The 27,995-nt window shown below is 40.0% G+C and overlaps 1 protein-coding gene across 1 annotated transcript in view; it reads right to left on the bottom strand.

Annotated features, from left to right (window-relative positions):
• DOCK2 (dedicator of cytokinesis 2) overlaps nucleotides 1-27,995 on the bottom strand; it is a 513,031-nt gene that overhangs the window by 359,965 nt on the left and 125,071 nt on the right. Inside the window, exons 24-25 of the mRNA XM_036749404.1 lie at nucleotides 16,256-16,326; nucleotides 14,093-14,199 (exon numbers count right to left, since the gene is read on the bottom strand). Of these exons, the coding sequence (XP_036605299.1) occupies nucleotides 14,093-14,199; nucleotides 16,256-16,326 (178 nt within the window). The remainder of the gene's footprint in view (nucleotides 1-14,092; nucleotides 14,200-16,255; nucleotides 16,327-27,995) is intronic.

The raw sequence follows: 27,995 nt of genomic DNA, 5'->3' as shown, positions 1-27,995 counted from the left end.
ATCCAATTAATTCTACCAGAAAATAGAGAGGATTGAACAGACCCTTCCCATGCTGCTTTTACTTCAGAAAGCCCTGTTCAAACCTACCCTCCTGCATGAGAATCCTAGCCTCCCGCCGCTGTTTGCTCAAGCATCAACCCCCTTCACAGGAAAGCTGTGATCTAAGAAGCTGAGGTTGACAGAACAGTCATTATTGGTGAGAACCATGTGCTCCTCTCTGTCACAGTTCACTGAACAAATCTGTCAAAAAGCCATGTGGCCATTTAGAACAGAGAAAAGCAGCAGCAACAATCAAATAACACTGGAGCCCCAAACTTTAAAAAAAATTTGGAAGGGACAAGGGATAATCTTTGTCCAAAACAGCAAAGGAGAGAGGTGGGTATGCTCTAAATAAGAGCCATGACTACAAGAGAGACTTGGGTTAAGATATCTGTGTGACCGTGGGCGGATCATTTAGCTGCTCTGAGATTCACTGAATTCATGTATAAATGTGGATAATAATATTCATAGAGAGATAGTATCATATAATTGTTAGAGATCTACCCCCCAAATAAAGAAAATGTGGATTCAAGTCCTACCTTTGACACACAAGTTAAAGTTGGCACACAACCCCTTAACCTCTCAGTGCTCTATAAGCTGCAAAGTATGTTCTGATCATCTTTGCTAGCCTCATTAGTCATTCTCTATAGTGATGAAATCATAGGTCTGGTTAAAAAAATGCTCACAATGTCTACTTTGCCGGGTTGTATGGAGGATAAAATGAACTAATTTATATGTATAAAGATTTTGTAAACTATAATGTACCATATTGATGCAATCAATGTTATATAAATGTCATTACAATTATATGTAATGTTGTCTTTATACCTCCAGCACCTAGTCAGAGTCAATCAACAAGCATTTCATCAAGTGCTAAGGACAAGAATTCAAAAAAGGACACAAAACAATTTCTGCCCTCAAGGAGCAGTGATGGGGCAAACAACAGGTAAAAAACTAGGAATATACAGACTATATACAGGGTAGAAAGAAGGTGATCTGAAGAGGGAGACATTAACAACAGGCAGTGGGATGTGGAGGAATGGGGGAGGAGGAGGGACCTGACCAGGAAAGGCACCTTGGAGAAGGTGAGATTTTAGTTGAGTCTTGAGAGAAATCAAAGACACCAAGCAATGGCTGGACATGAGGCAACAGAACATCCCACACATGAGGGACAACCAGCAAAAAGACAGAGACAGAAAATAGAGTATTAGTTGCAAGGAACTCTAAACAGGCCAGTGTAGCTAGATTACAGAAGGCATGGAAGGGAGTGAAATGTAAGACTATGAAAGTCTGAAGGGTCAAGGTTTTGAAGAATTTAAACACCAAAGAGAGGAGTTATATTTTACCACAGAGATGATAAAGAGACATTGGAACACCATTGTCATTGTTATTCATTCTTTGTTCTCAAAAAGGACCAATGACATCAAGAGGGTGATATCTTGACTTGCAAATGAATTGGATTTAAGCTAAGCAGGGCATTGCAAAGTCATCAGACTCACTCCTCCAGAGTCATCAGAGTCACTGTAGTTGACACAATCAGACTTAGACTTTAGAAAAATCACCTTGGTAGCTGAGTAGACTGGACTGAGGGGAGATGTGCCAGGGGGACTATTGAAGTGTCCAGGAAAGAGGTGATAAGAGACTGAACTAGGGTTGTGGCTACCAGCAAAGAGACAAAGATGTATATAAGAGCTGTCATGAAGGTAGAGAGAAGACTTGACAGCAGAAAACGTATAAGGTAAATAAATAAGAGAAAGGAGTAAAGGGTAGCACTGAGGCTGCAAACCTGGCGTACTGGAAGGACGGTTGTGCCCTCAATAGCTAGGTCATAGCCAATATCTAATAAATACTTATTGCTTCAGATTATATAGGAGTAAAAATGGAAAAGGCATGCTTCCCAATGAAAGTATGAGTAAAAAGCATCCTCTTTCCTTTTTATCTTCCGCTGGGATGATGACAAACATTATCACTCCATCATTGCCAATAACTGTAATGAAAGGAACAGTATACAAACAAATTAAGCTTCCATGTTGAAACAAATCCAGAGAAGCCTCTAAACATCACTGGGAACCATGGAGACAAATGTATAGCTATGAAACTTTTCCCTGGCCTCACAGCAGTGACTAGCACATTAGTTGGACCATACAGTGTCTCTGATGCTGAGGGCACCTGATAAGAAAGAGCAAAAAGCAGCCACTTGTAAAATTAGCCCCTTCATGTTCACAGTGGAATTTTTCAATAAAGCTTCCATCAATAAAATCTATTTTGTGAAAACAGAGAATAAAGGATTTTTTAAACTCCCACCAATTCTCTGTCTGTGTGGGCACACGCATTTCCTCTCTTTTTCTCTTTCTTGTTTATTTTAGAAGCAGAAAGAATAGCGCTGATGTCAAAATAGCCAACACTAAACCAAGTGGCATTACCAATGAACAATTTTTTGTTGTTATCGTTCAGCCTTTTCAGTCATGTCTGAAACTTCATCACCCCATTTTGGCAAAGATACTGCAGTGGTTTGCCATTTTCTTCTCCAGCTGATTTTACAGATAAGGAAATTGAGGCAAACAGGGTTAAATGACTTGCCCAGGATCACGCAGCTGGTAAGAGTCTAAGGCTAGCCTCCGGTTTTAGGCACAGCGAAGGGGAGGCACACTCAGGCTCCCAGGGAGTGCCGTGGCACCCCCGGCCCCCTGCCCCCGTCCTTGCTGGCTCCGGACCGGATCCCAAAGCAGAATCAGAGAATCTCTGCATTGGAAGGGATGTCTGAAATACCTAAGACAGTATCCTCAAGAAGTCATTCACCCCTTGCTTAACTGTCTCTAATGATGGGATGGGTGCTCACCACTGACTTCTGGAGCAGTCTTCCATAGCAGGGTAGCTCTCAGTGTTCTGAAGTTTCTCCGTGGGTTGAGAGCAGAAATCTACTTTCCTGGAACTTCTGCCCCTTCGTCCTACTTTTATCTTCTGGGACTACCTGGAAAAATCTGTATATTCTCCTGACAGCCTCCTAGAGAGTTGAAGGACCCAGGAATGCCCATCCTAAGTCTTTACTTCTCCAAGGCTAATTTTCTGTGGTTCCTCCTGGTTACATTTTCTGGACCTTCTTCAGGTTCTTGGTCTCCCTCCTAAAATGTGCCCAGAACTGAACTCAGTACCCTGGTTGTAATCTGCCCATGGCCATGGATGGTGTGACTAGTGCCTACCCCCCTCCTTAGGAACACGGGATTTCTCTTCATTCCAGATGTGGCTGCTTCAGCTCCGTGAGCTGCCAGGTCACACTCTTGATTAAAACTCAGCTTGCAGCCATGAAAATCCTTTGGTCTTTCTCACAAGAACTCTGGCTAAGTCTCCTCCCCATCATGCACTTTTGCAATTGATTTTTTTCTTTGAACCCAAGATTGCATTTATTTTTTTTTTATTTTTAGTTTACAACACTCAGTTCCACAAGTTTTTGAGTTCCAAATTTTCTCTCCCTCCCTGTCCTCCCCCTTTCCTCGCCAAGACTGCATGCAATTCGATATAGGTTCTACATATGCCTTCTCATTAAGCTTATTTACATAATAGTCAAGTTGGAAAGAAGAATTATAACCAATGGGATGAATCATGAGAAAGAAGTAACGAAACCAAAAAAGAAGGGAAAAAAAGAGAGCAAACAGTTTGCCTCCATCTGCATTCAGACTCCATAATTCTTTCTCTGGCTGTGCATAGCTTTTTCCATCATGAGTCTTTTGGAGCTGTCTTTGAACCTTGCATTGATGAGAGGAGTCAAGTCCATCAAAGTTAGTCCTTACAGAGACTGTGTGTCTGCAATCACGTATAATATTCTCCTGGTTCTGCTCCCTTCACTCAGCATCAGTTCATATAAGACTGCATTTATTTTTAATAAATTTCGTCTTCTAGTTTCTGCCCATCAAACAAAAAAAAAAAGAGTCTGAGGCCAGATTTAAACTCAGGAAAATAAGTCTTCCTAACTTCAGGCCCTGCCCTCTATGCATTGTGCCACCTAGCTGCCCCTAATAATAATACTTATCATTTATATAGTACCTACTATGTGCCAACACTGTATTATGTATTTTACAAATATCATCTCATTTTTAACCTCATGACAACCCTGGGAGGTTACTATTATTATTATTACTATTCCCACTTTACAGATGAGAAAACTGAGGCAAACAGAGTTGAAGTGAATTGTCCAGGGTAGCTCAGTCAATAAGTGTCTGAAGCTGAATTTGAACACAGGTCTTGACTTCAAGCCCAGCAAGAAAGTCACGACTAATGTGGCATGGTGAGAAGAACAATGGACCACATATCAGAAGGCCTAGGTTGGAGTCCTGGCTCTTCTACTTAGCCAGCTATGTGACTTTAGGGAAGCCACTTATCCTGTCTGGGTCTGCCCTGACTATTTCACAGGCTTGTTGCGAGGATCGATGAGATAATGTATGTATAGGTAGTTCAGTGGATAGAACACTGGGCCCAAAGTCAGGAATACCTGAATTCAAGTTCAGTCTCAGACGCTTACTATCTGGGTAACTCTAGGAAAGTCACCCTACCTGTGTTTGCCTCAATTTCTCCTGTAAGAAAAATGGGGACAATAAGAGTACCTACCTCCCAGGGTTGTCACGAGGTTAAAAATGAGAAAATATTTGTAAAGCAGTTAGCACAGTGCCTGGCACATAGTAGTCACTATATAAATGCTATTTTAATTATTATTATATGTTGCAACTATAAAGTTCAATAGAAATATAAACTATTAATACAAAGATCTAAGACAACTCCAAAAGACCCATGATGGAAAATGCCATCCACATCCAGAGAAAGAACTATGGAGTCTGAATGCCGATCGAAGCAGATTATTTTCTCTTTTTCTTTTTTTTGTTTTTTCTTTCTCATGGTTTTTCCCTTTTGTTCTGATTCTTCTTTCACAACATGACCAATGTGGAAATTTGTTTAATATGATTGCACATCAGACTGCATGTTCTCTTGGGGAAGGGGAGGAGAGAAGGGAGGGAAATTTAGAACTCAAAATCTTATAAAAGTGAATATTTAAAAGTAAAAATAAATAAATAAAAATTTTAAAAGAAATATGAGTGGTTATTACTGTTATAATATTAATATAATTTAAGATATATAAAGATAACTTTTAAGATTTTGATAAATCTATGATTTATTTTATCAGTGATTTCATTATTGAATCAGTGATTTCCATACAACCCTTCCATACTTTCTCACCTATTATTCTCTGTCATCTTTCTACAAATCTCCCCTACCTGAATTTACCTCATGCATTGGGAAGTCTCCTTCAAGGTCTTTTACTACCGCAGGGTCACCAACTTAGTACACAGGACTGCCCTTTGTTGTCTATCATTCTTACCTCATAACCAATCCAGTTCCTTTTCCAGGAATTACATGTAATTGGTAATGTCTTTTGTGCCACTTCCAATCTCACATTTCACCTATGCCCAAAATGTATCTTTCTCTTGCCATGTAAGTTACTTGGGATTTCACTTACTATAAAATTGGGATGTCCCATGATTTGCAAATATGAAGCTTTACTAAAAGAATACTGAGGTTAAAGTAATGGATTTTCATGGTAGCCAGGAGTTTGGGAAGGTACTCCACACTTTGCCAAATGTAATCCAGCCTGACTTCATCCTTTTGAAGTCTAGGACCAGTTCATTGTCTGTCAGCAGCACCTATCTAACAACGATAACAAAAGTAATACCAGTCAAATAAACAAAGCTTTCCCATGGAAATAAAGTCAGAGAAGTTATATCACACCTTTGGTTACCATGATCTCTGCTGTCCATGGATAGCCCTGAAACTTTTCCCATACCTGATAGTGAACAAGTACATCAACTGAGTCCTACAATAGTATAGGCATGGACGTAGATATAAGCACAGACAAGGACATATATAGATATAGAATTTGGCACAGAGTCATAGATACAAACACAGACACACAAGGGAACAGAGATTCAACCTGTGATTTCTTTGGTACAGGGAACTATCAAATAAGGAAATTCCCTCTACCAATGCAAGTCAGCACCATCTCTGAAACTTAACAGTCTTAGAGAGTTGCCTAGGGCACTGTGAGGTTAAGTGATACAAATAAATAGATAGATATAAATGGATTTACCATGCACCAATGCATGTCAGTTTTCCAACCGTGTTCTTTTTCCAGTGTGGATCATTTATTTGACCAGGATTTCACTTAGGCATCATGGTATGATTAGTACCATAGCTTCTGTGAATAGGAGCATGTGGAGAACCTCATCATTAACAGAAATGTCTTCCTTTGTGCAGGACTTCTCCCCTAACAGTGGTGAACACCAGAAGCCTCCCTGTTTTATACTTTGTATGATGTCAATATTCAATAGACTGTTAAACAAAAGTATGAATATATGAACACTGATGTTCACAGTTCTTTATTAGTCAAGTGGTGCCAAAAAAAATATTGGCTAAATTGAACTGTATGAAAAAAATCTTTTCTAAGACAGTCTGGTTTATGACTCACTTCCCTCAGAGAAACTATCTCAGAAAATGGCTATTATTCTTTTCACACAAGAGCATTTCCAATGTGTTTTTAGAATGTGCTAAAGAGGTCCCCACCTAAATATTATGATTCCCATCTCCAAGAAATGCTAGACTTAGAAAGACAAGGAAAACACACTCATCTGTGCAAATTTCCCACTATATGGTACTACATTAGGCCTCCTGACATTACTAAGTCCTACATAGCTCCTAAAGATCCCGCTTCCTTTCCTGGGCTTCAGGCTCCATTTACCCTTCCTGAAAATTTCAATGGCTCCTGCCCCTGGGAGCCATATCCCACTCCTGACCTGTTTCTCTCTTTCCTGCTTGGTTTACCTGAAACTTGTCTGCCTTACAACTGTGCTGTCCAAAATCCAAAAACAGACCATCTTCTCTTCCTTTATCTAAGTTTGGACCCCCATTGACCCTCTCATTATATTCCTGTTTTCCTGTTGGTAAAACTACTCTAGTAATCAGGTCTTAACCAAGTTAATAGGATTAGCAAATCTTAAACTTACTGGATAAACAAACTCAAATTCCCAGCCCCACCTACTTTCTGGGATCTCACTGATGAGCCATTCCAGAATCCTTGCATCACAGATCGAGAACTAGCAGGGATATTGAACCCTAGTTCAGGCTTCCATCACATCTGGCTTACACTATTACAATCACCTTCTATCTGCTTCTAACTGATCTCCCTTCCTCAAGTCTCTCCTCACTCCAATCCCTCCTCCACTCAGCTGCCAAGGCGATTTTTCTAAAGCACGTTCCACCCACCCCCCTGCCCCATGCTCAAAAAGGTCCAATGGCTACCTGTTGCCTCCATGAATAAAATATAAACTCATATATTTGGCATTCAAAGCTCTTTGCAATCCTGCCCTTCCTACCTTCCTTGACTTCTTGCCTTTTGCTCACTTTCATGTACTCGGTGATCCATCTGCACAGGCCTACTTTGCATTTGGGACTCTATCTCCCATCATTATGCCTTTCCACTGGCTGTCCCATATGCCTAGAATGTTCTACCCCCTCACTATCATCACTTGGTTTCTCTGGCTTCTTTCAAGGCTCAGCATAAATCTTACCTTCTCCAGGAAACCTTTCCTGATTCCCTGAGCTGTTAATGCCTCCTGTCTTCAGATTATTTTCCATGTACTCTGTATATATCTTGTCTCTCCCATTAGAATGTAAGCTCCTTGAGGGCAAGGACAATTTTTGTCTGGTTTTCTATCCCCCAGGCTTAGCACAATGCCCAGAACATAATAAGCTTTAATAAAAGTTTCTTGACTTGATTCATTGACACCTCATTTTACAGAAGAAGAAACTAAAGCCTGGAAGGATAAAATGATTCACCCTAGATCATCCAGGCAGTTAGAAGCAGAACCAGGATTTGGACCCAGGTCTTATAATCTAGCACTCTTTACACTGTACCACCCTTATAACTTTTCAGTGGAAAATTTAAATACCTCTCTTTGCAGCAATAATATAGGTAATTTCTACCAATAGTAACAGGAGGGTTTGTTGTCATTTTTTCCCCTGATACACTCTCCACTCTGATTCATTTATGCAAAGCCAAAGTATATAACATGCATGATCTTGGCTGACAATGTGGATTCTTCACCACTGTCTCTTCTTCCTGAAAACCCAACAGCATTAAGAGATCCTCAAGCAATGAAGCATGGCAGAGGATGGCTGTCAAGTACGCAAGTATCACATTCGATGCTTTAGTGGAACAGAGGATGGACTCAGCACCCAGGAAAATTCCACTCCCGTTCATATGAATAGTAGGGGCACACTATAAAATTCTTAAGATGGAAAGGAGTCTAAACGGGAGAGCAGATTCACAAAATGAAAAACACGTAAATGACAAGTCATAATGTTATAAAGCACAAAAATGGAAAACATGTAACTCCAAGCTCATGTGTCTAAGTCCCCAGCTAGACTGTTGTTATCAGTAAACCCAAAAAAGGTTAGCCGGCTGCGTAGTTGTCAGGACTGGAGACAATGGGGAAGATGGGAGCAATCTTTAAAAAAACATAGTAAGACATCAAAGGATGAAAAAAGAAAGCCCAGGGCACTAGAAGGAGTGGACTATGGGAGCTTACTGAAGCTAGCCACAAGGATGTTTCTGCAAAATTCCCCAAAGTGTTTAAAAACCCACAGGCCTCTCAGCTTAACTCATATAGGTGTGACTGATTCACAGCGTAAACTACAAGCCAGTAAGGAAGGAGAAATCCACCCGGAATTTTGCATCACTTCTGGTAGAGAACTATGTGCTAAACACCATGCACATTCCAGGGCTCTGATAAGTACCACAGGGTCCCAAAGTGGGCCATTCCACCCCCGAGGGGCACTGGAATGATGTGGGGGGGCAGTAGTAACCTCGGGCACAATTGGGGGGTGTTGAATAAAAATAAAGGGGCAGTGAAAGCACTTAAGAAGAGAAGAAAATTTTGAAAAACCATTCATATATGTTATATCTGTTGTATAACAGAGTTAAAGTCGTAGTGATTACATTATTTTCCAAATAAACACACAGAATGCAAGTTATAACTCAACAGTGGTTGAGTCCACCAACAGGTCTTAATGAGCAAATGTTGGCACATTGTTGGAAAGTCCAGCAGGCATCCGCAGGAATATGTTAGTGTAATGATGAAATGTTGTATCATCAAAATTTCAATGCAGGAAAAAAACACAAATTTACAATAAATTATTAAATTTAAGATGTGTCACTTTTTAAAAAAATTATAAATTTTTGAAATGATGCAAATTTTAGAAAAACCATTGAGTAAAAAAAAAAAAACTGCTGAGTATTTTTTTTAAAGGAGGTGGTAGGCCAAATAAGTTTGGGAACCTCTGTACTAAGACCATTGAAAACAGAACAGAAGGAACTTGGTTGATGCCCTACTGTAGCAAGGGCCAGAGAATCCATTTGCTTTTAGCATTTTTAAATTTTTTTTTTTAAAACTCCCAGGCTGCAAGTGCAGGAGCTACCTAGTGACCCCACTAGTGATCCACGTGGGAGCTTTGACTTGCTCCATTTCCAGTCTGGGCTGGTTTGTACCCTCCCTAGGCAGCCCATTGACCTTCTGTTCCCAATGACTCTGTGACAGTTCTTATATTAGTGTGGACACTCAATGGGCTTAGCCCAGTGTAGCTCAAAATTTTTAAGTTCAAGAGATAACCTCATCTTCCCTGGGAGATGGTATTTCAGGCACATACCACCACACTTCCATGCTCATCTGGTTTAATCATTTAAAGAGGCACATTTTTAGAAACATGGACATGGTGAAATCTCATCAATTCATTGTTGTTTTTGTTCAGCCATTTTTCATTCATGTCTGACTTTGGTGATCCCATTTAGGGTGTGCTTGGCAAGATACTGGAATGGTTTGCCATTTCTTTCTCCAGTTCATTTTATAAATGAGGAAACTGAGGCAAACGGGATTAAGTCACTTGCCTAGGTTCTTACAGGTAGTAAATGTCTGAGGACAGATTTGAACTCAGGAAGATAAGTCTTCCTGACTTCAAGGCTGGCACTCTATCCCCTGTGCCACCTAGCTGCCCTTATTAATTCAGACTTCACTAATTCAGTATTTCAGATAATCCAGAAAGATACAGGCAGGGCTAATGTTTATCTCTCTATGTCTATAAATAAATAAGCAATGTAAAGAAGAGTCCAAGGTGATTACTTAAGAGAACAAATTGTTTCCAAATACTTTAGAAACCCCATTTACATAGAGACAATGGCTAAGCTAATTACAAATTATTTATTCATTAAAGCAGGTTCCCTAAGGATCTCTACTTGGCAACACTTGAGTAGCCTACTTTAGTTGAGATATGTACTTGAAAAGAATAAAAATGGCTTTTTTTCCCCTTTAAAATACAGTATTCTCTAATTTGGGCTATTTCCTAATACAAACCGGCCTGCTCTAAAATTTAATATGACTGAAGTTTTGCTGTATTTAAAACTCAGGAACAAACCAGGACTGCTGAGCAGTCACTGTCTACCTGTCCTAAAATTCTCCTAGCCCTCATTTGGTTCTCCCCTAGCCCAGGGGATGTGGCCCTAGCAACAGAATTAGTAAAAGTTCCACAAGCTTAGAATTGACACAGCATGTCAATTCCATGAAGATGCCAGCTTTCCATCTGTCCTCGGTGCTTAAGCCTGGACCCATGACGATTATGGCAGTTCTGTATAATGAGAGGAGCCAAGCCGGTCTTGCTGTCTGAAGCCCTGCTCAATGCCATATGTAGCGAGAGTTGTCCTTGTCCGTGTCTCGGACATGACTGAATTCATTTCTAACCCACTCACCACCTAAAACATGAGGGAGATGGCAGGCAGTGAGTAGTACAAGGTCCAGCCAGGATAAAAAAGAGCATGAATGTTCTAAAATGTTAACCACTCAGCTTGACTAAGAAAGTCAAGTATCTTACTTAAGAAGGCCTCTGAGATATCCCACTCTCTTTTCTCTGTTACCGAGACTTAATAGGATTACATCCTAATCATCACATACACAAAACCACAGAAGCCTTAGCCATACATATGCATTTGAGTTAATCTGTTCCACACCTGCATAAGCAATCAGGAAATTACCTACATGAACATTAAAACGAGAAGCAAAAATAGTGTGCTTTTCTCAGCCTCCCTGGACCCTTAAACTCTAGAAATGGAATCCAAATAGCAATTCTGGACGTGCAATGTTAATCAGGGCCCACTCCCAAAATAACACTTCACAGGTGATAGTCCCACATATTTCTGTGATTAACTAGGCACTTTATATATATAACAAGAGTCCTGGGGAAAGATACCTGCTTTACTATTTGACAAAATGTGAATTAGGAGAGGAATGGCCCCCAGTTCTCTGCATCTCAGACTTCCTCTTGCTTGCTCTTCAGATTCTCAGATCCCCTTTTCAGTCCCTACCACCACCGAGAGAGAGGGGAGCTCAAAAGCTTCAGAGGTGAGAGAAAGACTATTTCCAGATGCAGACACCTGTTTTATCATTACCTAGTGGTGGCAACGTGATCAAGAGACTTCAGGTTACTAGGGCTAGGACCAAAAAGTTTGTGGCCTCCGACCTCCCATTCTATCATATATAGTGGCAGTGGTTTCAGTCCCATTCTTTTGTAAAAAGAATTAATGCATTCTGAGTGTCCAATAGTGATAAGAGAACACTAGGGAGGAGATGCGGAGGATATGATAGTTAGATCCCTAATTCACCTTATATCTAAACCCAATCTAAACTCTTGGGCATCATTAATGAAATGAATGAGATGAGGGCAAATGGAATAATGTATGTAAAGGACTTTGAAAAACTTAAGGTGCTATATAAAGGCTAATTATTATTAGTTCTTTCATTTAACCAAAATGCTATTGGAGAATCACAGCTGTAGAGGAGCCATTAGACTATGAGTTCTTTGAGAGGGGTGACTGTTTTTGCCTTTCATTATCTCCACAGTACTTGACATAATAGATGCTTAATAAATGCTTGTTGATTTGATTTGACTTTGTGTCATGGACCCATTTGGCAGTCTGGCAAAGCCTATGGACACCTTTGCAGAATGATGTTTTAGAATATATTAAATAAAATACATGAGATCACAAAGGAAATCAATTATATTGTAATGCTATCGTAAAAAGAAATTAAGCTCTAAAGCTAGAAGAGACCTCAGAGACTAGAGGACCTCTGGTCCAATTCTCTCACTTTATAAATGAGCAAACTGAGGACCGGGCAGATTGTGACTTGATCAAGGTCCTACAGATATTGAATAGGCAGACAGCGAAATAAAGCATTTATTCAACTTGTACTCTCTGCCAGTCACTCTACAAACGCTGAGCTTACGAATATGTCCAAGGAAGCAAGACAATCTCTGCTTTCAAGGAGATAACATTCTAAAGTGGAAGATGGCACATTAAGTGGAGCTAGAAAGCAGAAGCAGGGGAGGGAGGGTAGCAGCTTCACAGGTATCAGAAACCAGATTTGTCTTCTAACTCCACGGCCAGTTCCCTTCCCACTGTACCTCATGGCTTCTTTGCCACTTAAAGGCAGATATATACTGAGGGTTCAGTTCTAGACTATGGCAATGAAGAGAATATCTCAATAAAATCACAAGAATTTTTGAGTTTCCCAGTGCATATAAAAGTTATGTTGATAGTATTATGTCTGACAACTGCACATACCTTAGTTAAAAAATTGTTGTTATGTAACTGATTTAGTCATGACTGTCTCTTTGTGACCCCTTTTGGGGTTTTCTTGGCAAGGATACTGGAGTGGTTTGCCATGTCCTTCTCCAGCTCATTTTACAAATAAAGAAACTGAGGTAAACAAGGTTACATGACTTGCCCGGGGTCATATAGCTAGTAGGCATCTGAATCTGGATTTGAACTCGGATCTTCCAGAGTCCAGCACAGATACTCTATCTACTGTGCCACCTAACTGCTGCTAAAAAAAAAATGCTATCCCCTGAGCCTTCAGCAAGTTGTAATCTTTTTTGCTTTTGGAGGTTCTTGCCTCCATGTCGAGGGCTGCTAACTGATCAGGGTGATGGCTGCTGAAGGTTGGGGTGGCTGTAGCAATTTCTTAAAATAGGACAATAATGAAGTTTTCCATATTGATTGACTCTTTCTTTGACAAAAGATTTCTCTGTAGCATGTGATGCTGTTTGATAGCATTCTACCCACAAATTGGAGTCAATCCTCTCAAACCCTGTTGCTACTTTATCAACTAAGTTTCCATAATATTCTTCAATATTGTTGTGTCTCAGGGAATAGGGAGGTTGGAGGAAAGAGAGAGAGAGAGAGATGGAGGAAAAGCCAGTCATTGGAGCGGTCAGAACACACACAACACATATCAGTTAAGTTCACCAACTAATATGGGCAGTAGTTCATGGTGCTCCCCCAAAATTACAATAGCAAAATTACAATCCAAGGTCATTGATCACAGATCACCATAACAGATGTAATAATGATGGGAAAAGTTTGAAATATCCTGAGAATTACTATAATGGGACATAGAGACATGATGGGAGGATATGCTGTTGGAAAAATGGTGGTGATAGAACTGCTCAACGCAGGATTGCCACAAACCATCAATTTGTTAATAGTTAATAATAGTAATAATACTTATCTGTGAAGACCAATAAAATGAGGTATGCGTGTATGTATGTCTAAGCAGTGGGAGGAAGAACAAGTCTGAATCACAAAATAATAATTATTTTAAAAAGAAACTATGAAAAAAACTCACTTGAGTCATCTAAAATAATTGATTCCAAACTCTTACCATCCTCTTTACTTTTCCTGGTGAAAAAAAGGAAGCTTAATGCAAGCCACAAGCCCTCATAAAAAACAATTTAGTTTGGGTATCTCTGCCTTGTCAGTTCCTCTTTATGTTTATGAATCTCTGGAGAGTTACCATGGAATAGACATTTTAATTATCCAACAAAATGCCAGGTGCTGCCGGATTGTTCCATAGAATATATGCAGCCTTCATGATGAGTTCACTTCTGAAGGACAGTCTGGCCTTACCTTGTTTTTTAAAGAGATTGCTCCGGACGATCTCATTCATGGACTGCACTTTTTGCTTCTGAAGTTTGACTGGTGGGATGCAAGTGTAAAATTCATACAGGAGCTGGCTGTAGGCAGGAAACAACAGAGTCCCCAGATCAAATCTTAGTCACCTTGATAATCAGTGTCAATCATGCATGGGGAGGTAGGGTGGCACTGCAGGAGGTGGACCAGGCCTGTGATTTCATGGTGATAGGGAATACTCAGTAAGGAATTTCCTTCTACTAATGCTGCTCCATACCTTCCCTGAAACTTAGGACCACTGAGAGGTTAAGTAATAATACTGATATCTAGCATTCATAAAGTTTTACAAAATACTGCTCCCTCATTTCATCCCAACAACTCTAAGAGGCTGGTGCGATTTTTATTGTTGTCATGAATGACTCATTTCAGTTGTGTCTGACTCTTTGTGACCCCTCTTGGGGTCTTCTTGACAAAGATACTAGAATGGTTTGCCATTTCCTTCTCTGGGTCATTTTACAGATGAAGAAATTGAGGCAAACAGATTAAGTGACTTGCCAGGGGTCTCACAACTAATAAGTGTCCAAGGTTGGATTTAAACTCAGGCCCTCCTGAGTCCAGGACTAGCCCTCTATCCATGGCACAATACTCCTGCCAGGTGGAAAAATGGACAGAGAATTGGTCCTGGAGTCAAGAAGACTCATCTTCGGGAGTCCAAATCAGGCCTCCTACATTTACTAGCTTTGTGACCCTGGGCAAGTCACTTCACTTTGTTGGCCTTGGTTTCCTCATGTACAAAATGAGCTGAAGAAGGAAATGGCAAACCACTCCAGTATCTTTGCCGAGAAAACCCAAAATGGCGTCACAAAGAGTTGATGGTGTTATTATCTCCATTTCACAGATGAGGAAGATGAGGCAGAGAGAAGTTAAATGTCTTGTCCAGGATCAAACAGCTAGTAAGTGTCTGATTTGAATTCAAGTCTTCATTACTCCAGGTCTCCCCAGTACAAGTGAGTTGCCCAGAGTCAAGCCAATATGTGTTTGAGAAAAGATTTGAATTCAGGTCTTCCTCACTGTAGTTGTAGCACTCTCTCCAATACAAGTGACTTGCTCAGGGTCACATAGCCAGTCTGAGTGAGAGGAAGGAATTGACTCCTAGCCTTTCCAACTCCAACCCCAGCTTTTTCCATCCATTATTCCACATCACCTCTTTAAATGACGCTAAAGATTGGATGCTAAAGATGACAGAGATGCTAAAATTGTTTTAAAACAGAAAAAGTCTTGTATTATATTCCTAGTTCCAAATACCAGCCACTGTACTTTGACCCTGACATATTGATGTCCTTTTGGTGCTCTTCCAGTAAAAGGACAAAAACCAACCAACCAGTTCCAGATGCCAGGGAACAAGACGTTAAGTTGTAGTAAAGGCACCAATGTAAATAAGTAGGGGGACTTTCCTCATCTGGGAGATCCTCATACCAAGAAGACCACTGGTCTAATCCTTATCCCCTAACCTTATATTATTACTGCAGATATGAGCTTCCCCAACAAAGTGCTCCCTGTCCTCCATAAGCCGTCACCCTGGAAACTCAAAGCATGAAACACTCCTTAGAGAAAGAAGAACAGGTCGTGCTGAGCCCAAATTTTACCACCACGGTTAAAGTAATGTGCTAATTGGCCTTATTCATTTTATGAAGTGGAAAGAGAGGGATGGAGAGGGACCCTGCTTCGAAGACATCTTCCAAGCTCACTCACTGACCAGCCACAAATAGAAGTTTTCCCTAAGGCTTTATGAGCAGCTTATGAGGCAAAGGATGAGGGCCTCCAAAAGGCACAAGCTTAGTTCCAAAAGGGAGACAATTATCTACACAACAGTCTTTCAACCCACCTTCAGAAGTAGAAAGCACCTCATGCTAAATCACTTTTGAATACCAAGGTGAGCATAAGAATTCCAATCACTTATTTTCATTTTTTACAAACCAAATCCTGGCACAAGAAAATGTGCCATTTCCCATTGCTCCGTTAATACTTCCCTTTAAAAGTCATTGGGGATGTGCCCATTCATTATGTGAGCTAATCACAGCATTCCTCAGAAGAGCTTCCCCTCCTTCAGCACTCCTAGTTTCCCAAGGGAGCTGAGGACAATTCCTACCATGTGCTCACCTGAGTAACTTAGCATCAAAGACGGTTTCCACATCATGGAGAACAGATGGGATATATTTCAAAGCAGCCACCTGGAATAAGAATGAAATTAACATCAGAGATGCCCCCATTTCACGGTTAGGTGTTGGTATGAAGGATATTTTGCTAAATAATACAGATGGTGTGAGATGGTTCCTGCATCATATGAACTACTCAAATAAGTCATGGTTTTGCATCACTAACCAAGAATGTGTAGTTATCCCTTCTGCATCTCAGGGGTGAGAGGCATAGTTTTTTGGCCCTCCGTACCAGAGAAATCTGATTTTTTTCTTTTTCTTTTATGGGGTGTGCCTTATTATAAAATTGGGATTGGTATTATACAATACTATACATATATTTTATGCATTTCTGAGTTTCTAAGCTTTTTCTGTGTTGTCTGTTGGCCTCATGTCAGCTGCAGCTTCCACAAAAGTCCCCCAAATTTCCCATTTAGTTTCTCATGCCAATTCACTATCTATCAAAATGGAGATAAGGAAAGTCATGATGTGGAAGGGATGACTGTACACAAATATACACATGCATACACATACAAAGTAAACACACACAGACATATAATTCTTTACATAGAAAGGTAAGATAATTGATCCAAGAAACATCTCCTTTTTTAAAATTTGTTTCACTAATAGCAAGGATTGCTACATTGAGTCACATTTAATTCTTCTGTGTATGCCTTCCCTTGTAAATAGCAGGGGGGTATCTCTGAGAGCCTTGGACAGTGTCTGATGATTAAAGCTGTCTGAAAATGCAATGTGCTGTATGTATCAGGCAGGAGGCTAAATTAGATGGCCCCTAAGGTCTTTTCCACCTCTAGGATTCCAATATTTTAAGATTCATAAGATCCCCTGTTATTTTTTCAATACTCATTTTCAACGGAATTATCAAAAAAAGCTGTTAACATGATAAGCAGAGTGGAAATTGAATGTTAGGTGTTGTTTTTGGTTGTAGTTTTGCAAATTTCACACATACAATTTACTTAGGAGGCCCTTGTAGGTGAAACTGAATGCAAAAGGCCTACTTTATAAATTAACTAAATAAAGATTTGACATTTGAAATCTAAAGAAAATAAAAGATGCATAGGACGGTAGATTTAAAGTTGGATTAGAGAACATCTAATCTAACCCCTTTATTTTGTAAGTGGAGAAAATGAGGCTCCAAGTAAGTGACGTGCCTGAGCTCACAAAGTTAGGAAAGCAAGCAGTGGACCTGTTAAGTAAACTCAGGTACTCTAGCTCCAAATCCCACCCTCTTTTCATTTAACCATACTGCCTGCCCTCAGCTTCCTCTTCTGAAAAATGAGGGTGTTGGAAGGCCAGCTCTAGGGTCTCTTTCAGCTCTATCCATAATAATAGCTCTCATTTATATAGTGTTGAAGGTCTGCAAAGCTTTTTACTTATATTATTGCATTTAATCCTCACAACAACCCTGTGAAGCAGGTGCTATCATTATCCCAACTTCACAGAGGAATCAGTCAGTCATTAAACTTTTTAATAAGCATCTCCTCTGTGCCAGGCACTGTGCTAAGTGCTGGGGATATGGAGAAAGGCAAAAGACAGTCCCTGCCCTCAAGAAGCCCATAATCTAACCAGGGAGACAGCATACAAACAACTATGTATAAGCAAGATATCTACAGCATATATAGTAAATAATCAACAGCGGAAAAACACTAGAATCAAGAGGAACTGGGGTCTGAAATCAGGTCTTCCTGACTTCAGGACCAGCTGCCTCTAATCAACATATGTAGATAGATAGATAGATATATAGATAGATAGATAGATAGATAGATAGATAGATAGATAGATAGACAGATAGGTAGATAGACAGATAGAATAGATAGATAGATAGATAGATAGATAGATAGATAGATAGACAGATAGACAGATAGAGAGATAGATAGGTAGATAGACAGATAGACAGAATAGATAGATAGATAGATAGATAGACAGATAGATAGGTAGATAGATAGATAGACAGATAGATAGATATATAGATAGATAGATAGATAGATAGATAGATAGATAGACAGATAGACAGAATAGATAGAAAGACAGATAGGTAGATAGACAGATAGGATAGATAGATAGATAGATAGATAGATAGATAGATAGATAGATAGATAGATAGATAGACAGATAGACAGAATAGATAGATAGATAGATGGATGAGAGAAAGAATAGATAGATGATAGAGAGATAGAATAGATAGAATAGATGATAAATACGTAGTTGATAGATGATAGAAAGAATAGATGATAGATAATAGATGGATAGAAATAATAGATAGAATAGATAGATGATAGATAATAAATGGATAGATTACATATATAGAAAGCATAGACGATAGAAAGAATAGATAGAAATAGATAATAGAAAGAATAGAATAGATTGTGTGTGTGTGTGTGTGTGTGTGTGCGCGCGCATGTGTGACTAGGGTGAGAGATATAGGTACGTGGCTGAGAAACACCATTCTTTCCTCTGTACAAAATTAACTGGTTCACGCAGGGATCTTAGTTACAGACTTGGCCTCATTAGAACAACGCGCCAACCGAGCGACAGAAAGGTAAACTTCAGCCTGTGGCTGTGGTGCCAGATGGATTTTGGCACCACACAATTAGAGGAGAATGTTTATGATCTTGCTTCCATCCACATCCAGGTGGATTTTGTAGTCCTCTCATCAATTTCTCCAAATCTGACTTCTGCTCACCAGTGCCTTTGGTTCTTTGTTCTTGTAAAAAACGCCTGGGGAGCTGAGTGACTCCAGGATACAAGGGTGTAAGCAGAACCCAGCCACCCACTCCCCTTTCCACTCCTTAACCAAATCCTCCTGCTCTCCCAGACCTATTGATCCTATCATTAAGCCCATCTTTCACATGCCTCCTCATACCTCTGTCCTTGTCTTAGCATCCCCCACCCCTGGCACAATGCATGGCACACGACAGGCACTTAATAAATTCCTGTTGAACCATTGTCTTGAGACCGGAGATGCAACAACAGTAGACACTCTCTGACAGGCTCATTGTAATAAAGCCCCAATGAGAAACAGGGAGAAAATTGTAACATTGTAGTCAATACCCATGTAGAAAATCAGAAGGCCAGCATTGCAGTACCTGCTACATTTTGCTGGTCTTTAAGAACTGTATTTCTAGGGAGAAACAAGAAACAGCAGCCATGAGGAGCCTAGGCAAGCCAGGACAGACATTTCTCATATTAAAATGCTTCAGCTGTTCACAGGATGGTGCTAGGGAATGGAAGTGGGGACGTGGGAGGGGAGGGCTTTGGAAGAAGTCAGTCTTCTCAGCCCCAGTCTGGCAGCAGCAGCAAGCAAGCTGACTACCTGTCACCCTTGGACTTTGAATATGTTATCAACTCAATGGGAATGTATTAAACTTTCATCTTGTCCATGCTGACTCACAGGCACATGTGAAATCTGTTATTTTCCTTCCCAAGGGGAATTGCTCCTCTATGCCTCCGAGAGTCTGCTGGGAACTTGGTAACAGCTAGAGGTGACCACGGTTTCTCTGTTCTCAGACATCTAAGCACACCAGAGATCTGGTAGAGGGCACAAAGATGTGGCAGGACTCACCCAGACAGGAATGGGGCCTGGGGCCTGAGACCTGAGTAGAATTGCCACTCATTTGTAAGCGTTGTCTCCCCTTATTAGAATAGAAGCTCCTTGAGGAGCTGGCTTTTTAATTTGTATCCTCAGTGCCTTGAACATGGTAAATACTTAATAAATGCTTTTTTAAAAAAAAAGTTTATTTTTTTTTCTGTTCCATTTGCATTTTTCCAGGTGGGTAGTCTGAGTTCCTGGACATTCCTGCTGGCAATCTGAGGATATGTCTTGTAAATTAGAAATGCGTCATTTCTGAGGACTGGTCTATGAAGACTATATGTTTGCCTACCACTTATCATGCCAAGGATACTCTCATACATCCTGGAAAGCTGTGAGACCAGCAGTCAGAAATATGTGTCACCTCTGTAACTTGTTGATTATGTGATACCAAACAAGTTTATCTGATCAACGACAGACTTCCAACACTCCCTAAGAAAACAGGGACCAAAGTGAAAGGTGCCATGAAGGCAGACCTCTGGAAAAGAGCCAAATTCAAACTAAGCAATAATGGCCTAAGAGGCTTGGAGAGGAGGCAATGAGGAGGGGGGAATGGAGCATTATTCTAATTAGCACCACCTGAACTGACAACGCTGCACTCAGAGCAAACTGAAAATAGAAAAAAAAAAACAAAAACAAAAAAAATGCCAAAAATGGGCCCTTTCATTCCATCATCTCCTAAAAGGGTTTCCTGCCTGTCTCTCTGTTGAATCCAGCTGAAAACAGCCTGAGATTTGTGACAGTGGTATTAGCATCAGTATAAGCAAAAGATGATGTCATGCCTTGGTGTGGGTTCCCAGTAGAATGCCAGACATCATCCTCATGGAAAATTCATAGACATTTAAAATAGACAATGCCCCTTCCCCACTGGTTTTTCAATCCATTCATCACAGCAGACAGATGAATTTGCAAGGCCAATACAAGAAAAAAGACCAACAATTTCTTAGGGATTCACTACAATGTGAAGATGAGAAGGGAACCTCCTTGCATATTTTCTACCAAGAAAAACAGATGACAGCCCTCAGGACAATATGCATTATCATTAATCTTTCATTTGCTTTCTAACCAAAAGTTAGGCTCTAGGAAGGAGAAAGATCCTGATGGGGGTTTACAAAATGTGCACTTCTGCCCTGTTCCTACAAGGAAATTCCATGATCCAGTGTTACAGAATTTGTTTGTTTGTTTGTTTTCTTTTTCCTACCTTGGATCTGTGATCTCATTAATGGAGGGAAATCCTGGTGTGTAAATTCCCTCTCTCAGTGAAAAACAGCAACTCATCTGACACTTGTAGCCTTAGAAAACTGCCTGAGAGAACTGGGAGTTCAAGACATTTGCGGATGACCATACTATAAATATGTGCCAGAGGCAGGATTTGTGGGGGCTGAGGCAGGGAGGTAAGGACAGAGGGCCAAGCAGCCTTCAAAGCTTTCCTCAAGGATGGTGCATCTAAGACCCCTTGTACAGTTTTATAGCACAGGCCCCTTTCAGAGATTTTAAAAAGGGATGCTTATATTAGGTCCTGATAGTTTCAACTATATTCCCCTCAAACACTTCCTCTCCTCCTTTGAAACATCTGGAATAAACACTTCATTTCCCACAAATATTTTAGTCCTACTTCCATGCCACACAAACTCTAGAAGGGTCTGTCAAGCTGGATTATCCTCAAGCCCAAGTCCAGCATCAGGCCTAGTCTCCAGGGACCAGCCTAGCTGAGTCCCAAAACACTCATCACCAACTTGACTTCTGGGTAATGAATTTGGGGGTCATAGAAACTTTAGAAGACCAGCAACTAAATCACAGAAGAGTTTTAACCTGATACTTTAAAGAGAAAAAAATCACAAATTATTGAACCATTAAAATTACATTTCAGATTAACAAATGTTCAAAGGATATGAGCAGGCAGTTTTCAGAAGAAGAAATCAAAGCTATTTATAGTCATAGAAAAATGCTTTAAATCACTACTGATTAGAGAAATGCAAATTAAAACAACTCTGAGGTACCACTTCACAACTATCAGATTAGCTAATATGACAGAATAGGAAAATGACAAATGTTAGAGGGGATGTGGGAAAATTGTGACACTAGTGCACTGTTGGTAGAGTAGTGAACTGATCCAACTATTCTGAAGACTATACCCAAAGGGCTATAAAACCATGCCTATCCTTTGACTCAGCAATACCACTTCTAGGTCTATATCCCAAAGAGATCAAAGAAAAAGGAAAAAGATCTATATGTACAAAAATATTTATTGCAGCTCTTTTTGTGGTGGCAAAAAATTGGAAATCAAGAGGATGCCCGTTAATTGGCAATGGCTGAGCAAGCTGTTGTATATGACTGAAGGATTATTATTGTGCTATAAGAAATGATGAGCAGGATGCTTTCAGAAATACCTGGGAAGATTTACATGAACTGATGCAAAGCAAAGTGAGCAAAACCAGGAGAACATTGTACATAGTAATAGCAATATTGTACAATGATCAACTATGAGTGACTTGGCTATTCTCAGAAATACAATGATCCAAGACAATTCCGAGGCATCCAGAGAAAGAATGGAATCTGAATGCAAATCAAACCATATTTTTAACTTTCTTTTTCTTCTTTTTTGTCTGTTTTCTTTTACAACATGGCTAATATAGAGTATGTTTTGCATGACTGCACATGTGTAATCTGTAGCAAATTGTCATCTCAAAGAGGGGAGGAAAAAGAAGGAGGGAGAGAATTTGAAATTTAAGATTTTTAAAGATGAATGTTAAATACTGTTTTTATATATAATGGAAAAAAAATTAAAAAAAAATAAAGTACATTTCAGCTCTCTAGCTTCTGGTCTGATATAGTGATAACTATTTTATGAGTCTGGCATCTAACAGAAAATATCAAGTACCTTATGTAAATCCCCCAAATTCATCTTGACTTTAAAACCAAACAATAGACTTTCATCCTGTCTGTTGTTTCTCTTACTCCTACAAAAAAAAATGAGAACAGAAAAAAAAAATCCAGCCCACATCACAGAAAAATTAAGGAACTCCAAGAGGATAAAGGTAAATAATAGGAATCCTGACAAGCAAATTAGCACTGGTGGAATAATAACCATAATAATCCCTGCCTTTATAAACCACTTTATACTTTTCAAAGTTCTTTCACATTCATTACCTCATTTGAGTCTTACAACATCCCTGTTAGAGAGGCCGGGCGCAAGGACTCTCATCCAAATTACTCCTTCCTGGCTACCATTCTCCTATAGGTGGTGTCTCTCCCCCTTAGAAGGTAAGGTCCTTGAGAGGAAGGACATCTCACTTGTGTGTTCATACCTGCAGTGCTTCTTACAGTTCTTGGCACACAGCAAGCACTTCGTAAATGTTCTTTCTTTCATTCATCCCCAGGTTACAGATGAGAAAACCAAGACCCAGAGATGTTAAGTATTTTGACCCAAGGTCACACAACTGGTCAATGACAAAACTTGTTGACACAGATCTGCATCTTTCCAGTGCCCTTTTCAACACGGCTTGTATTAGATATGGAAGCTAGCACATGATCTTCCTCTCTCTATATTCCAGGTTTCCTGTTTTCTCCACTTTGGGGTAGTTGATTATGGTCTTAGAAAGGGGGAGAAGATAGAAAAGACTTGAAAACAGGAAAGGACAGATCATAGATAGAGATATACCTAGAAGAAAAGAGGTAACATGGGACAGGAGACAGTATGGGAGAATTAGAGTCAATGGGGCTAGATTCAAAACCTACCTCTGCTATTTATTAGCTGTGTGCACGTGTGTGTGTGTGTGTGTGTGTGTGTGTGTGTATGAGAGAGAATTAAGCTTTCTAAGCCTTACTTCCTGACATGGGTAAAATCTGGAATTGGACTAAATGACCTCTAAAATCCCTTTTAATTCTAAATCTATGATCCTTTGTTCTAGACCAGGAGTGGGGAAGCTGTGGTCTCAAAGCCACATGTGGCCCTTTGACTGAATCCAAATTTCACAGAACAAATACCCTTAATAAAAGGATTTGTCCTGTAAAACTTGAACTCAGTCAAAAGGCCACACCCAGATTTGTTCTGTGAAGTTTGGATTCAGTCAAAGGGCCTCCCTTGAGAACCTAGAGGGCCACATGTGACCTTGAGGCCATGGATTCCCCACTGCTGGTCTAGACCATGGCAGCTAGGTGGCACAGTAGAGACAGCACTGGCTTTTGAGTCAGGAAGATGAGAATTCAAATGTGGTCTCTAATACTTATTAGCTATGTAATGCCAAGCAATTCACTTAACCTCTGCCTCAGTTTCCTCATCTGTAAAATAAATAAAATAATAGCACTTACCTCTCAAGGAGGTTGTGAGGATTAAATGAAATAATACTTGTAAAGCACTGAGCACAGAGCCTGGTACATGGTAAGTACTGTATAAATGTGAGCTACTGTTATTATAGTCCCACTGCTACCCCCATTTTATAGATGATGGAACTAAGGTCAAGAAAGGTTACATGACTTGCCCAAGGTGACAGAAGTAGTAAGTAGCAGAGTGGGATTTGAACTCAGGTCCAGTGACTTTTGAGTTAAATGCTTTTTCTGCTACATTATATTCCAAATGCTCCAGTGACTGAAGAGGGAAAAAAATGAAAAAGGATATCTGGTACAACTCTGTCATTTTACATTTAATACTTTGGAGCCTGAATGTTTTAAGAGGATGTGAATACAGAAAAAAAGAAAACTTACTAAAATTACTTCAAACATTGTAAAACAGGAAATATATATATATATATATACGTATATATATGTGTGTGTATGTGTGTGTGTATTCACATGTAATATATGTATATATCTGTGTATATATATATACATATATTATATACATACATATACATATATATCAGTCATGTCTGACTCCTCACAACCCCTCTTTGGGTTTTCTTGGTGAAGATACTGAAGTGGTTTGTCATTTCCTTCTCTAACTCATTTTATGGATGAGGAAGCTGAGGCAAACAGGGTCAAATGACTTGCTCAGGGTCACACAGCTAGTACATTTCTGAGGCCAGAACTGAAATCACAGAGATGAGTCTGCCTGACTCTAGGCTTGGTGCTCTATCTACTGTGCCACCTATATTTGTTAGACAGATAGATAGATAGATAGATAGATAGATAGATAGACAGATAGATAGGTAGATATTCAGCGATCATGATTTCTAGTCCAATAATTTTACCTTTTCTAACATTAGAAACTCTGTAATTCAAAAGTATTCATTCTTTAGGATAACATCATTAATTTACTTTTTTATTGCACAGAATAAAATTATCCTTTATTATTTATTTAATATTTTTAGTTTTCAGCATTGATTTTCACAAGAGTTTGAATTACAAATTTTCTCCCCATTTCTACCCTCCCCCCACTCCAAGATGGCATGTATTCTAATTGCCCCATTCCCCAGTCAACCCTCCCTTCTGTTACCCCACTCCCCCCATCCCACTTTTCCTTGCTTTCTTGTAGGGCAAGATAGATTTCTATGCCCCATTGCTTGTATATCTTATTTACCAGTTGCATGCAAACACAACTTTTTTTGGAACATCTGCGTTTAAAACTTTGAGTTCCAAATTCTCTCCCCTCTTCCCTCCCCCCCGCCAAGAAGGCAAGAAATTCAACATGAGCCACACATGTATCATTATGTAAAACCCTTCCACAATACTCATGTTGTGAAAGGCTAACTATATTTTGCTCCTTTCTAACCTATCCCCCTTTACTCAATTTTCTCCCTTGACCCTGTCCCTTTTTGAAAGTGTTTGCTTTTGATTACCTCCTCCCCCTATCTGCCCTCCCTTCTATCATCCCCTCTCTTTTATCTCCTTCCTCCTTTTTCCCTTGTGGAGCAAAATACCCAATTGAGTGTGTATGGTATTCCCTCCTTAGGTCAAATCCAATGAGAGCAAGATTCACTCATTACCCCTCACCTGCCCCCTCTTCGCTCCCAACAGAACTGCTTTTTCTTGCCACTTTTATGTAAGATAATTTACCCTATTCTATCTTTCCCTTTCTCCCTCTCACAATATATTCCTCTTTCATCCATTAATTTGATTTTATTTTTTTAGATATCATCCCTTTATATTCAACTCACCCTGTGCCGTCTGTCTATGTATGTGTGTATATATATATGTATGTATGTTTATATGTATATTCCCTTCAGCTACCCAAATACTGAGGTCTCATGAATTATACACATCATCTTTCCATGTAGAAATGTAAACAAAACAGTTCAACTTTAGTAAGTCCCTTATGATTTCTCTTTCTTGTTTACCTTTTCATGCTTCTCTTCATTCTTGTGTTTGAAAGTCAAACTTTCTATTCAGCTCTGGTCTTTTCGCTGTGAAAGTTTGAAAGTCCTCTATTTTATTGAAAATCCATATTTTGCCTTGGAGCATGATACTCAGTTTTGCTGGGTAGGTGATTCTTGGTTTTAATCCTAACTCCTTTGACTTCTAGAATATCATATTCCTTCAATCCCTTAATGTAGAAGCTGCTAGATCTTGGGTTATCCTGATTGAGTTTCCATAATACTCAAGTCATTTCCTTCTGGCTGCTTGTAGTATTTTCTCCTTGATCTGGGAGCTCTGGAATTTGGTGACAAAATTCCTAGAAGTTGTCTTTTTGGGATCTTTTTGAGGAGGGGATTGTTGGATTCTTTCAATTTCTATTTTACCCTCTGGCTCTAGAATATCAGGGCAGTTCTCCTTGACAATTTCTTGAAAGATGATATCTAGGCTTTTTTTTTTGATCACAGCTTTCAGGTAGTCCAATAATTTTTAAATTCTCTCTCCTGGATCTATTTTCCAGGTCAGTGGTTTTTCCAATGAGATATTTCACATTGTCTTCCATTTTTTCATTCCTTTGGTTCTGTTTTATATTATGTTGATTTCTCATAAAGTCACTAGCTTCCACTTGCTCCAATCTAATTTTTAAGGTAGTATTTTCTTCAGTGGTCCGTTGGACCTCCTTTTCCATTTGGCTAATTCTGCCTTTCAAAGCATTCTTCTCCTCATTGGCTTTTTGGAGCTCTTTTGCCATTTGAGTTAGTCTATTTTTAAGGTGTTATTTTCTTCAGTATTTTCTTGGGTCTCCTTTAGCAAGTCATTGACTTGTTTTTCATGGTTTTCTCACATCACTCTCATTTATCTTCCCAATTTTTCCTCTACTTCTCTAGCTTGCTTTTCCAATTCCTTTTTGAGCTCTTCCATGGCCTGAGACCAGTTCATGTTTTTCTTGGAGGCTTTTGATGTAGGCTCTTTGACTTTGTTGATTTCTTCTGGCTGTATGTTTTGGTCTTCTTTGTCACCAAAGAAAGATTCCAAAGTCTGAGTCTGAATCTGAGTCTGTTTTCACTGACTGGCCACGTTCCCAGCCAACTACTTGACCCTTGAGTTTTTTGTCGGGGTATGACTGCTTGTAGAGAGTACTCTGTCCCAAGCTTGAGGGGCTGCACTGTTGTTTTCAGAGCTATGTCTACACAGCAACCTCTGCCACCCCAGTGCTCCTCCTCCCCCAAGAGCTACCGACCCAAACCAGGACTCAGATCTAAGCAGACTCTACACTCCCGCTCTGATCTGCCACTTATTTCCTCCCACCAGGTGGGCCTGGGGCTGGAAGCAACTCTAGCTGTAGTTCTGTAGCTGCACCACCTCCACTGCCTGGGGCAGTGGCCAAACCACAAACTCCTTTCACTCTGTCCCCACAGTTTTTCCCACTGACCTTCTCTGTTGTCTTTGGTGTTTGTGGGTTGAGAAGTCTGGTAACTGTCATAGCTCACTGATTCAGGGCACTAGGGCCTGTTCTGCCCAGCTCCTGGTCTGGTTAGTCTGGGCACACCCCACACTGGGCTCTGCTCTGCTCCCAGCCCCATGTGATAGACTCTACCAAGTGACCATACAGGCTGTCCTGGGCTGGAGCCCTGCTTCCCTCTGCTATTTTGTGGGTTCTGCAGTTCTAGAATTTGTTCAGAGCCATTTTTTATAGGTGTTTGGAGGGACCTAGGGGAAAGCTTTAGGAAAGTCCCTGCTTTCCAGCTGCCATCTTGGCTCTGCCCCCACATAATTAATGTCTGAAGGAGAATGTCTTCTGCCT

The sequence above is a fragment of the Trichosurus vulpecula genome, chromosome 3 (assembly GCF_011100635.1).
Source record: "Trichosurus vulpecula isolate mTriVul1 chromosome 3, mTriVul1.pri, whole genome shotgun sequence".
NCBI classification, from domain to species: Eukaryota; Metazoa; Chordata; class Mammalia; order Diprotodontia; family Phalangeridae; genus Trichosurus; species Trichosurus vulpecula.
The sequence above is the reverse complement of the archived record's forward strand: the minus strand, read 5'-3'. Positions and strand labels throughout refer to the sequence as shown.